Source organism: Chaetodon trifascialis, chromosome 10 (genome assembly GCF_039877785.1).
Source record: "Chaetodon trifascialis isolate fChaTrf1 chromosome 10, fChaTrf1.hap1, whole genome shotgun sequence".
Lineage (NCBI taxonomy): Eukaryota > Metazoa > Chordata > Actinopteri > Chaetodontiformes > Chaetodontidae > Chaetodon > Chaetodon trifascialis.
In genome coordinates this window covers 11948006-11961330 of record NC_092065.1, presented here as the reverse complement: position 1 = coordinate 11961330, position 13325 = coordinate 11948006, and the positions used below count along the sequence as shown (strand labels likewise).

The following is a 13325-nucleotide window of genomic DNA, read 5'->3' as shown; positions in this document are numbered from 1 at the left end:
TCCACTGGTGCTTTTAGCATTAGCATAACGGTGCGCGGCATGGACTCGACCCATTCTTACATCGCATTACATCAATGAAAAACTAAGCAGCAGCTTACTGCTGTAATGAGCACAACAATCTCCTCCACTCACAATCAAGCCTTTCCCCCAGTGCAATTCACAGTGGAGTACATAAGCGCTTACTGAATACAAGAAGACACTCTAAAATTAGCCCTCACACATGCCATTCACCCTGCCACAAACTGTTCACAAGATGACACCGCTGTGACGTAACGAGACAGGATGTAAAAGTTTCAGCTTTAAAGAAAGTACTTCCTGGTGGATGCAGATCATCAGAGGGCCCCAGTAATCTAGGAAAAATATTAAGTTTTCAAGAGCCTCAGAATTAATACAATACAATACAATAAAGTAGAATAAAAAAAAAAACTGGATAAGACAAGATGAAACAGCCGTCAGGTAAGAAAGCAATGGTGAAAAGATGTGTCTTTTGAAGGTGTCAACAGCCTTAGAAGCCCTGAGACCTAGAAAGAGGCTGTTCCAGAGTTTAGTATGTTATTATCATGTGTTTATCCTCATGTGTTGCATATGTGAATACAGTGTCAGAAACCCTGTTTTTTTCGAGAAACTCAAACGTGCAAGCTGGAGCACTGATAGAAGTCAGCATACTGCTGGATGTAAAAACCTCATCCAGGTTTTGCAGATGTGTCATTAACTGGAGATAACTGTCAGTAAAACAAATGATATGATGACAGAAAGTGAAAGTGTAGTATCGGTAATGCAAAGGATACATATCATCAGTTATTGCTCTGGTTTTCCATTACTGGTAATATGGTGAGTGAGCCAATATCCAGCAGGGTGGTAAATGCAACAGTGGCCAGGCAGCCAAAAAACCAAGGTGGGTCCGGAAATGCTGGACACCAAGATGATCAACAATCTGGATGCTAGTCTCTGAGAGGAGGTAAATAACCAGTTTCTCTGTCTGTGTGGGCAGAAAAGGCTTTGCTCTTTGATGAGGCAGCAAATTTATAGGACTTTATCAGCAGAGTAAAGTGAGAAGGCTCAGGTTAATAATGGGACTGTTGGCACATCAAAATACTCAGTGCTTTGCTTACACTATGCATTATATTATTCAGTTTATACTGTATGAGCTTCAATGGTAACTACAGTACATACAGTACAGTAAAGTTTACCATTTGGCTAAATCATTCCAAATCTATGGTCACACCTCAGATTAAGCAGCCAGTTTACGGGGACATGTCTCTACTTGCCATACGATAAGGACTGGCCATACAACAGAGTGTCAAGACAAGACAGTGAAGACAGACCCTGAATTTCTCATCGCGGATATGGAAAGTGATACAGGCGCTGGTTCAGGGACATTTTAATAGAGCCTCATGAGTGGAAGTGAAGCACAAGACATCAGAAGCTGTGACACATACAGCCTGAGGCAACAACACTGAGGTCAACTAGTCCAGCACGGCCCAGCAGAGCACACACCATAACACAGCCTTAAAAATAAATGCTGACATAGGGATATGGTATAGCAGCTAAATGCACACAGTGTTCGATCAGGACGGTCTCTGATAAATCAGCGAGTGACAGTATATTGAACAGCTTCATGAGCAAGACAACACATTGTGAAGACAAATTCAAAAAAGGTTAATTGAGGGCATCATGGTGGCTCAGTTAGCTACAGTCCTAAACCTGACCAGCCTTAGTTGAAATACTACATTCAACCTTCACTGTTTTTCCTCCAATGTTCTTTTTTCAATAAAGCAAAAATCATAAAAAAACATGATGTAATGATGCAACATTCTTCAGGACAGCAGGTCCTTGGTTAAATAGGATACACGTTATTTCTGTCCTTGCTTTGGACTGCGCTGTCTCATGGTACAAGCAGCATCCTTTCAGAATCAACTAAAGTGAGCAAAAGTAGAAGCAGCAGATCAGGACACACAGGGTGATGCTATAGCTACAGAGGTTTATCCTGGCCTTAGCACAAATACATGACAGCCAGGGAGTGGCCGAGTAGTAAAGGAGATTAGTCTGTTACTGGCAGAGCTCCCATTACGTGTACGCATGTGTGTGTGTGTGTGTGTGTGTGGGGGCGGCTTTGAAATCATGGAAGCTTCAAATCATTAAAAATGTTTGAGATCATCGCCGATTCGCAGGGATGCTCCGTCACAGAAATGCCAGCAATAATGTCATCATCTGCAGCATCTGAATTCAATAACTCAACGGGTTTCTGAGGATTGAAGGAATTGTGAATGTTGAAGAATGCTAAAGAGGGAAATGGAGGGAATAATAAGCTGTGTTTAAAAAAAGAAAAAAAAGGAAAAGCCCGGGGTGTGTTCCATTCGGCTAAAGATCTCTCTTCTGGCTCTGTTTGGCCTTTTTAACACAGTGACAAATTAGAGCCGCTGCCGTGTGAGGAGCCTCTGTGATCTGCCTGTGTAACAATCCGAGTGTGTGTCAGAGAGCGAACGAGGGAAAGACAGATGAGGAAGGGCAACAAAGAGGCAAAAGGAGGCGGGGGCAGGGGGCGGGGTTGTTATTGTGAAAGGAAATATGAGTCTGTGTTGAGAGGAGAGCATGATATGCACTGTGCCGTAATGTGTGCCAGGGCAACAGGGTGGGGATGTGTGCGATTATGTCAGAGTGTGTAGGAGATGGAGAGGGAGTGGAGACAGGCGAACTGGAAGGGAAGGAAACGGAGGGTAAGAAAAATAGAGGCGAAAGAGGAACAGACAGATAGAAGGGAGGAGAGCAGCAGGAACAGACAGGGAGGGTGGGTGGCAGAGTGTCTTTTATGAACAGATTCAGGAACTCCCAACACAGCAGGGATTGGAAGGAAGAAGAGAGTCAAACACGAGGGACTACATATATTTCAGACATGATCTCTAAGAGATTTTGTGTGGGAGGGCATGAAACAGTCTTATTATAAGAGTGTTTCTTTTAAACAATATGCTGCAGCCATTTCTGTAAGTATATTCACTCTCTCCCATGCTCTCAATAAGATACATCTGTATGTGTGTGTGTGTGTGTGTGTGCGTGTGTGTGTGTGAGTCCAGGTGTCAGTGGGGAGCTCCCCTCCCCTGGCTGTGGGGGCTAATGTGAACGCAGTGATGTGTGCAGTGAGCAAACCCTGAGTAGAGCCGTACTGGACTCAGCTGACCCCCCTCAGGGAACCCCCCTCAGAGTCAGCAGGGCTCCCTCGGTTTACAAAACTGGTAGAACCAGCACTGCTGAGTACACACACACACTCGCAGAGAGGCAGAGAAAGAAACTAACTCAGAAAATAGACGCCGCGTCATCCAGACGTAACCTCACAAAGCCAAACTTTATCTCTTTCAGGCCAGACGCATGATGAACGTTGGACAAAGCTGCAAACAACCGGAAGTTTTTCGATACTGACGCCACTCACAGCCTCATGAACAACTACTATACTATCATATCGATAAGCTCGTCAGCCACACAGAATCCCTGATTGGTGAGTCAAAATACAAAGAATAGTAGGATGATGATGCGAAGCTAATCGCCACATTAAAGCATCTGGCCATGTCAAGGTTAGAGCGCAACGATGGGCGATAAAGAAAAGAGGAGTGTGATGGTGGGAATCAAAGAGGAACTTTAAGTTGCATTAATCAATATTTTTCTATTAACAGTGGCTCAAAAAACAATAAATAATGTGAAAGGGGTCAAATCAACAGAGAACTACCAGCAGACTGTGCACTTCCACTCAGCTCTAAGGAGCACTTCAGCTTCTTTCAGCTCCTTCTTTTGGTTTTACATCCCTGCAGATTTACTGTGCAGCCAAAGCAGCAGCTGATTTCAGTGGAAATGCTCTCATAAACCTGCGGTACGCTACCTGCCCAGCACCAAACAACACTTGGACATGGATAGGGACCAGCTGGTGAACATAGCGTTTAGCAGCTGAAGAGCCGGATTCTTTTCTAAGGAGTTGCTGAAGACCAAAACGCGGCTAAATGGACAGTGAACGTCGGACTTGTGTTCAGCAGGTGGACACAAACACGACTCCAAATGTGTGCTAATGCTACGTCTGCTGGATGTCTGATAGCTTTAGAAGATGATAATATGTCATCTGATCCACCTACATTTCAGTCTGTCCAGGCAAGGCCAAACATTAGATGCATGCTACAACACAGCTACTGAGGCTACTTGTACTGGTCTTGTGTCTCCTTTTAAAACATTTTTAGATAAAACAACACCCCAAAAAACTGCAAGGTAATTCACACGCCAGCCTGCTTGGGGCTCATGTTGCACGTTGGGCTGCAACAGCAAAAAAAGTAGGAGCACAGTATGTCGTCCTCTCTCTCCTCTGTTTTTTTTGCTACAGCAGCAGTAAAAGTTGTGTGTAATTGGTTTACCTGAACATAGAGCAGGTTTAGCTGCACAGGGTCCCGCGAGTCCACGTTCTGGTCCGAATAGAAGAACTTGCGCCTGAGCAGCAGAGTCTCGCTTTCCTCCACTCCCTGCTCTCTGAAAGTCCTGCTGTGGTCCAGCCAGTTCACTGCCCAATCAATACACACACTGTTATCACATGCACTGAAATGAACAGATGTTCACTTCACATGGAGGATGCTGACGGTGAAATTAACCAGGAGTCGGATTCGAAGACGTCCGACAGATGAGCAGACAATCTATGAAATTATTCATGGGGAAGTGGAAATCTGGACGGGCCATAAACGGCGTCATTTGCATGATTTTCTGCTGAGACGAAAGCCAGTTTTCAGTCAAAGTTGGAGGGCGATTTATATGGATTCACATGTTTCAAAATTTAATTGGTGTCCTCTGGGGAAAAGATAACAGTGGTAATTTCATTAAACTTTGATATGTCCACGCAATAAATTAGACTTGAGTGATAAAGCACATGTCCGGATGATGGCGTCAGATTCATTAATGTGCAAATAAGAAACGGGCGCAAAGCCATCAAGATACCAACAACGCCTCTGGAGGCTACTGCAAGCTCGCACTCACAGTCGTCGTCCGTGTGGAGTTTGGCTTTCAGCTTCTCCATCTTCCTCTCATCTCGCAGCAGCAGCGTTCTGTCTTTCTTCAGCGTCCCCATTCCATCCTCCTTCTTGTCCTCCGTCATCTCCTGAATGAGGGAGTACTCCTCATAGTTGGTGATTCCTGAAAAGGGCGAAAGTTAGCCGAGGGGTGGGGGTGGGGGGGCTCAAACCAGCATAATAACTAATGCTGTGACAGAGAAAATGTTTCTGAAATTCCCTTGCGCTCTCTCTCCTTTTTTTTTTTATCTCTTTCTCTGGGCTTTGAAACACAAGTGAAGGAAAGCTGGTACAGAGCCAGCAAACTAAAATGGGAGCCGAGGAGGGGGAGAAGCCAAGCAGAAAGACCTACTCTAAACAAACATTTTCCAATAAAGCTATCTGCCAGACTCACATCCCTCTCCTCCTCACCCAATTGAGCTTGATAGCAGCCCATTATAATTGAAATATACTGCTTAGGGAACACCTCTGTGACAGGCAAGGATGGCACGGTCTGGCCCTGAGGAAGAACACTTCAGCATTTATTAGAAATAAGCTTGTTTGAGCTTGATAAATCATGCCCATTGTGCTCTAAACAAAAAGCGATTAGGGCTTTATCAAGCGTACATGAATGCTCCGAAGTGCTTAACAAATGCTGCTGTTGAAAAATGAATTTCAGGGCACATAATGAGACAGTAACATAACAACTCCGTATGAGGTCAAGTGGTATGCCTCGGACTAAAAATAAAACGCAGGATGAATAATTCAAGCGTCGGACGAGGGCTTGACAAGATTCATTTTAGCAGGACTTGGAGACTATCACCTACCGATTCTGCTGCATATGGTGACGAGCAGCTCCCCGACTGTTTTTGAGTCATCCACCATGATTGTTTTAACTGCGCCGTCCAGCATTTTGATCTTCTGCGGCCTCTGTTTCTTCTTATACTCCAAGACATCCTGAGAAAACAGGAGAGGGAGCACAATGACGACCACAACCCGGCCGAATGCTCTGGACGATAAACTGCGGTCGCTCGCAGCAGGCAGGGAGCCTTAAACATCTCACTTCCCACTTGAAAATTCAAATCACTTAAAGAGATGGTAAGTGACACTGACAGCTCTCCACCCCTAACTATATGACTTAATCTTACTCCATTTCGCAGCATGTAGTAATCCAGGGTTCTTCCAGACTCCAGCCAGATTCCTTTCCTGGGATCATCGTCAGAGAGGAAGAGGCCATAATCTGAAGCTGAAACACAAAGTGAAACACAGCATGGAAATGTAATCCCCTATAGATTTCCATTAAGTAAAGGACATTTTCTGAGTCACCGTCCACCAACCTTGTCCTGTCTGGGCTTCCGGGACTCTCTCTCTGATGATTCTGCAGGCATCGTACACAGGCGTGGACGGTTCGAACTGCATCGTCTTCACCACGTTGCACTGGCGTACGCAGATCTTTAGCGATAAAGCCACCATCTTGGTGGGTAGTATAATGGCCTCACCGACCTACACACCTGGAAAATACAGAGGTTGAAACATGGTGAGGTCAAACTCCTGGCTATTATCCCAAATAAATGTTACGGCCGGTGTCTATAGGTTGTTATTAAAATGTATTAAAATATCCTCTCGTACAACAATCATGCTTGAGACTGTGAAGAGGAAGTGCCAGAGGCAGAATACAACACAAAGTACAGAGTGAAATCCTTGCAATCATGTCCTTGGGGACATTTTCACATGCGAAACTGAATGTGTGTTACGTCGTACCGCTGCCTCGGCAACTCCTCTTTCTCTGCTGTTCTGATATTAAAGGGTTACTCGAGTGAAAGGTTCTGCCTGATTGCAGCGTGTGTAGAATTAGCTGAACGAAGGCAAGCGACACAACCTTTCAGCAGAAAAAGGGAAATAAGAGCAAATCTCTCTAATCGTCAGGAATAACAGGAGCCGAGTCAAAACAGAGAAAATGACATCCCACCGCCGCATCATTATTCGCTCTTCTCCTGGCTTGCACTCTCCCCCAGAAGCAGCAGACTTCACGGTGAAGCAAATCAGTGGGTGTTTTGTCACATACTGCAATTAGGGTGAATCAAGTCAGGTATTCTGAGATTCTCGTATGCACACAAAAAGGAAAGAGACTGATGCTGCAGAGCGTTTCTCCTCTTCCTTGACCTTGGCCTGAAGGAGGAAAGGGATGAACGTGATAAATAGGGCCATCTACACCCGAGAGGCTCCCTGCCTTGTATTTAGACACATTATATAGACCAAAATGGAGTTTTTTGCAAACAAGAATTAGTCTGTGGCACAATCAAGGCTGACTTATCTCTTCTAGAGAAGATGGATATGATTCAAGTTATCAAGTTTCCATTATAAATGATCCTTCAAACCATTTTCTCCATGAGCTGATTAATCAGGTAATCGCTTCATATAATATCAGGTTGTACTGAAAAATGCCCGTCACTATTTAAAAAAAAACAGTTTGGCATATTGGCCATGAAGGTCCAGTGTGTAGGATTTAGGGGGATCTATTGGCAGAAATTGCAAATACATTTAGTCTGATATCACAGAAGACTAAGAAATCAGCAATTTGAGGAACTAGAAGCAATTAAAAAGAAATCACTGAATCAATAATCAGCTATAAAAATAGTTGCAGACAGATTGTCTAATCAATTAATCGACTAATCGTTCCTACTATATTCCAAATTCTACTTCAAAATGAAAAGAATTTGGGTCTTCCTCTCCACGGCTGGATGTGAAGGCAAAAGTTCAAATCGTCACACTGACACGATTCAGATCTCAGCCACACTTGGAAACAAAGAGTTTTTTTGTGCTCGGGATTCGCAGCTCATCCACAGGCCCCCTTTGAGCCGGAGCAGAGAAAGTCTGAGAAGTAAATTTTCTGTAATGATGGAGTGGTGAATGAGCCCGCCTGTGACTGTGGCTCTGTCATGGCCATGTGTTCCTCTCCAATAGCGACTCTGCTTCCCTGAGTTTTTCTTCATACAAAGTGGGAAAGACAAGCACAAAGAGGAAGGGGTAATGGCGCCGCATGAGCTCTCCTCTATGCAGGCTGGCAGAGAAGCCCCACCGAGTTTTTGTCATCCAGCTCTTCCACAGACACTCTCTTCTAGACAAGCAGCTTGAGACCACAGACTGACAACACGGCAGGCTCACAATGTAGACTCACAGGTAACGACGTCCACACACACACACACCGAATAGAAAGCCTGAAAATGTCTGTATTTTCGCAGAAGTTTCTCAAGGATTTCGACAGTTGATCTCTGCCAAAAAAAACCCCCCAGCTCTGACAACAGGTATTTGTCGGTCTGCCGCTGAAGCAACAGTCACTTTAGCATCTGTTGTGAATAGCATCAGTCACTTCAGAGGGTAAGTGCTGCAGTAACCACATGATGAAACCCAGGAGGATAATGATAATCCCCGAGCTTACAGTAGTGTGAGAGCACATTTTTCACAAGGATCCTCGTGCAAACACTCCAATGCAGCCAGCTCCTCATTAGCTCTGCATACAAGCAGGGATGGATCGACGTCTGAGAGAGGAGCGATGAGAAGCAGCTCACTGATGTTACTCTCTGTTGAATCTTATTTATTTTATTAACCCCTTGAGATCACCAGGTAGACCTAAAAATGTCATTTCAAAACACTATCTCCCGTGACAATCACTACGCCGCCGGAAAAGAGCCCCGCTTCCAATTAGATTTGTTCACTACTCTAAATATTAAGACATGAAAATGGCCAAAGAGCAGCTTGCTGGGGAGTCTAAACATGGACAATTCAATAGAGACCAGGAAAGGCAGGAGCCATCTGGAGAGGATACAGCTCTAATGACTGACTGTAATACCAGCAGCCCGAGAGCAACAACTGCTGCGATTACTGCACCAGTCTGTCACACAACAACCGAGGAGGTGGCCCAGCAGGAAACTCACACAGTGCTGCTCCAGGCCTGAGCAGTTTGTCTGGACCAGCCTTCCAAATGCCTCTGACAGAACAACAAATTTGAAGCAGAGTGACCCTTGAGAGCAGAACAGGGTGTGGATGAGAATGAATAACATTCCTTCAAGGACGCTGTGCAACAGCTCCATGCAGGGGAGCTTCAATTTTTTTATTCGATCAATACCGCAGTAAATGCCTGTGTGTTTCTCACGCAGCCTAGAGATGAAGATGTAAGACATGCAGAGTGCAAAAGAGATCAGCAAGAGGTGTGTCTGGGCTGCCCCGAGGCACGGCCATTATTTAGAGCCACTCTGGACATGTTCAATGCAAGAAAATCAAATGGCAATCACTGTACTGCACGTGTCACCCACACTGTGCAGACGTCACTGTACGGTTGTCTTTTAAATCAATTTGGGCATCATATTTTGTGAAATACACGGTATGCTGTCTAAACACATGAAACAGCTGAAGTCCTCTGATGTAATTACTGGTAGGAATGAGAAAACCTTCCTGGCCTGTTGAGCACTGAGAAAAAGAAAATACCTAAGGGAAAGCAACTGAAGTTAAAGTAGAAAGGAAAATAATAACTAATTTAGAGTCTATATGATTCCTTATTTTTAAAGCACCACATCTAAACCACCCCTCTACACTGCTTGAGGATTTTCAAGGTCAGTCCATTAAACTGAGATCAGGGAACGAACAGCAACGATTCCCTGATAAACAAGATATTTTAGACTCTTTCTTTTAAAGCAGCATTTGTGAGCAAAAACAGGAGGGGAGATGCAAACATCTCTAGTCTTACTTACACAATTGGCAGCAATTTTGCAAGTATAAAAACAGCCACTGTGGGATAAAAGGTAGATTAGTAAGGCGCCTCTAAAGCGAGCGCTACTGTTGTATTGTAAAGAATGACGATTAGAGTTTAACAAGCTGCGATGCAATTGAAAATAACCCCAAAGCTCAAATTAAATAGCCAGTGAAGCAGCAGGGAAATACTGTGGCTGCAGCCTTCACTAACCTCACAAATACATAGAATTGGCATTTACCATAGCATATTATCTCCGTCCTGGTGGACCATTATTATTGTTTAATTTAAGCATGTAGTGTGTCTGTGGCGCTGAAAGGAGGCGCTGAGGGTAATCCTTACCTCAGCAGTTCTCAGGACTGTTGAGAACAGCAGGATTAAAGCATGTGTGCATTGAGAAAATGCTAATTGGCTAAATTGCTGCACACCACACCTCCTTTTCTCTCCTCCTTACATCCTGCCCCGGCGCTCCGAGCACAACATCGGCCTTTTGTCGCCGCCTGAACGAAGGCTTGAGCGAGGTCAGTTTCCTGCAGGGGCGCGGCGTGGCGTGTCTCTGGAGCCTCAGAAACGTCCAACGGCAGGTCACAGAGCAGCAAACGAGGGTTGATGCTATGATCATCTGCGTGTTCAAATTCCTGCAAACAAGCAACTCCATCTCTGTTCCACTCCACACTGGGGAGACGTGCCAAGGTCAAGTGTGTGACTTCCACCAGATGTGAAAGCCGTATCTAAATGTAATCATTCTGAGCGCATCGCATCTTAATTTGAATATCGTAAATCAGACGGTACACAAGCGGTAGGCATTAATCAACCACCGTGAATGCATCGTTATGTGCGCGTGCATGAGCGTGAGGCACACTTGATTTACAACTAACGTAAAGCAAATTATTATACATCTATTTAATAGCCCAGGGCAGCAATCTAAGTAGTGCATAGGGCCACAGAGACATCATTCTGTCAGCTTGCCTTCACCATATTAATAACATGAGGAGGATATGATTGTGGCACACTGATGCAAAAAGTCACATATTTGTAAGCTGCCAAAAGAGTGAAGGATGGAGCAGGGTTGTTTTTTTTCTAGAAGGCGCAGAAAGAGTAAAAATACAGTTATTACAGTACTGAATCTTTTCAGAAGGTAGATGTAAAATTAAGCATGGCCTCTGTTCCATGTACCGTTTCCAGATGTTGGCCTTCGTATGCCTTGCAGGGACCACATTCTTTTTTTTTTTTTTAAATCAAGATGTCCTTGTGCTCATTTCCTTGCAAAGAACACCGACCGAATCCGGAGTCCACCTCAGTACGATTCATATAATTAATAAGTCAAAGGCTTTCACCTCCACCCTTATCACTTCCTCCATACGTTTCATGAATTAATTAATCCTTGCTCCAGCAGAACACAGCAATCACCGGACGTTATTATGAAGCACGACTGACCCTCGCTATTTTAAGTTCATCAGGATTACTATGAACAAGCTGTCACATTTTAAGTGGCTTGCGTGGTATTATTTCACTTAGAGTGCTTGTCAAGTGGCTGCAGAGATGAAAAAATTCCACATTAAAAACAAAAGAAACAAAAAAAAAACAGGCATCAAACCCACGCTGTGAATTCAGAGCCACACACACCTTGCTGCTATGACCCACTCTTTGGACTACAGGCTTTGCTCCTGGGCGACACACTCCGCCGTAATGCAATTCTGAGGGTATAGACACTGACAGAAATTATGAATCTTGCCCTTGTCGCAGGGAGGGAGAGCAGCTCCTCTTACACTAAAAATATCCAGCGAAGTAGAGCGTCCTCCAGCACCACCGTTTCAAACGCATCCATAGCCACAGCACTGCAATAAATGGAAGCACTTTCCTAGTCGAGAAAGATGATTTCAAGAACACCCACACCTATTTTTCCATCTATTCTATTCTTAAATTGTAATTCTTGAGGATTATAAAGCAAATAGCAAATACTTCAGGACAATGAGACATTATAATAGTGGGTGGAGGAGGCACTTGGCTCAGATGCATCACTATTGAGATATTATTGGTTTAGATTGTCTGGCATCAATACACTGAAGCTTACAAGGCACAGAGTTATCAATACTGCATGTACCACCCCTCATTTCGAGATGTGAAGAATGAGCTTCCTAATAGATGGAGACAGACAGAGCTACTAGAGGAGGAGAGCTCCACCCAGCAGCTGCAGGCAGTCAACCGCTGAACTGGTCTTCCAGTCAGCCAGTGCACCGACTGAGGGGTTGACCCGGCGTCTGAGTCAGTCCCTCACTGGGAGCGGTGTTTAATGGTGACCCAGTCAGATGCTGCTCAAAAATTTTTATTTCATTATACACACATGGATGCAGATCACCCTAAAACAACAAAGGACTGAACCCATGGTGATTTCCTGATCATTATCTGCCACATTTTAAACCATAAACCTCTTTCACAGTACGCAGCCTCTGGTCCACTAGCCTACATCTGGTTTTTGACTGAGAACTATGCCAGACATAATGATATGTAACAGGGAACATGTTTGAAGTCAGTAGTTCAGTGTAGTGGACTTCAAAACGGACACACAGCAAGAACAAGCCAGCGAGTCGGTCAAAAAGTTTGTTTGGTCAATCAGCCAAAGCACAAGATATGCATTTTACTGTCATAGAAGAGTAAAGAAGACAGGGAATATTCACATTTAAGACGCTGGAATCAGAGAATTTGACTTTTCTCTTGTAAAATGACTCAAACCGAGCACGTATTAGTTACTCATTCATTTAATAGTTGACAACAAATCAATTAAGTGTTTAGCCAACGTTAGCCTGCTACGTTACGTGATGATTCATGTCAAATGCTGACAGGACACTTTCTATGGCTCGATGAAGAAAGCACAGTCGTTACTCAACACAGTTTTGTCAGAGAGCTGAGCTGCTGATGAGGTTTGTGTGTTTGATGAGCAGAGTCGAAGCTGCAGGCGAGCCATGGAGAGGCGGGTGGAGATAGAGACGGAGACTGCTTACATCCATGATTACTACATGAAAGCAAAGGTGTAGAGTTACATCTAGGTCAATGTAAGGCTTGAAGGGGATTTGGTCATGGAAAGAGACGAAGTTTAAAAAAAAAGGTCAAACATTGAACCTACCATAAAGTACTCTCTGTCACTGAGGGGTACATCACCAGTCATCACACCAGTGAGCCCACTATGGGATTGGGAATTTTTTTTTTACATATCTATCCCATGCTACATAATTAAGGTATGTAACTGCTGTATTTATGACTATTATGAGAAGAAAATACTGAACAGGTGCTTGTCAAGTGCTTTCAACCACTCAACTTGCACAGATTTGCCTATTATGTACTGCTCACTGCACGCCATATGGATAGTTTGATCTCAACACGCTGCAGTAGGTTTACACAGGAAAGGATTTCTTCCGCATAAATACCCCCAGAATATAGTTTCACACCAGCAAAGATGCAACAGAGTTCTCATTTTTGGCAAATAATCAAAACATTTACTTCCTTACTGAGCCCAGTATTAAAGGAAAACAGGCAACAAAAGTCAAATAAAGTATATCAGTGTTCACACT

The 13325-nt window shown here is 44.1% G+C and overlaps 1 protein-coding gene across 4 annotated transcripts in view; it reads right to left on the bottom strand.

The window, feature by feature from the left end:
- tln2b (talin 2b) overlaps window positions 1–13325 on the bottom strand; it is an 81996-nt gene that overhangs the window by 42526 nt on the left and 26145 nt on the right. For all 4 annotated transcript variants that reach the window (XR_011602526.1, XR_011602527.1, XM_070971714.1 and 1 more), the window contains exons 2-6: window positions 6347–6520; window positions 6158–6255; window positions 5837–5966; window positions 4999–5154; window positions 4389–4531 (exon numbers count right to left, since the gene is read on the bottom strand). Coding sequence is in view for 2 of the 4 variants with exons in the window: in XM_070971714.1 (XP_070827815.1) it covers window positions 4389–4531; window positions 4999–5154; window positions 5837–5966; window positions 6158–6255; window positions 6347–6482 (663 nt within the window). In the remaining 2 variants the exon portion in view is untranslated. The remainder of the gene's footprint in view (window positions 1–4388; window positions 4532–4998; window positions 5155–5836; window positions 5967–6157; window positions 6256–6346; window positions 6521–13325) is intronic.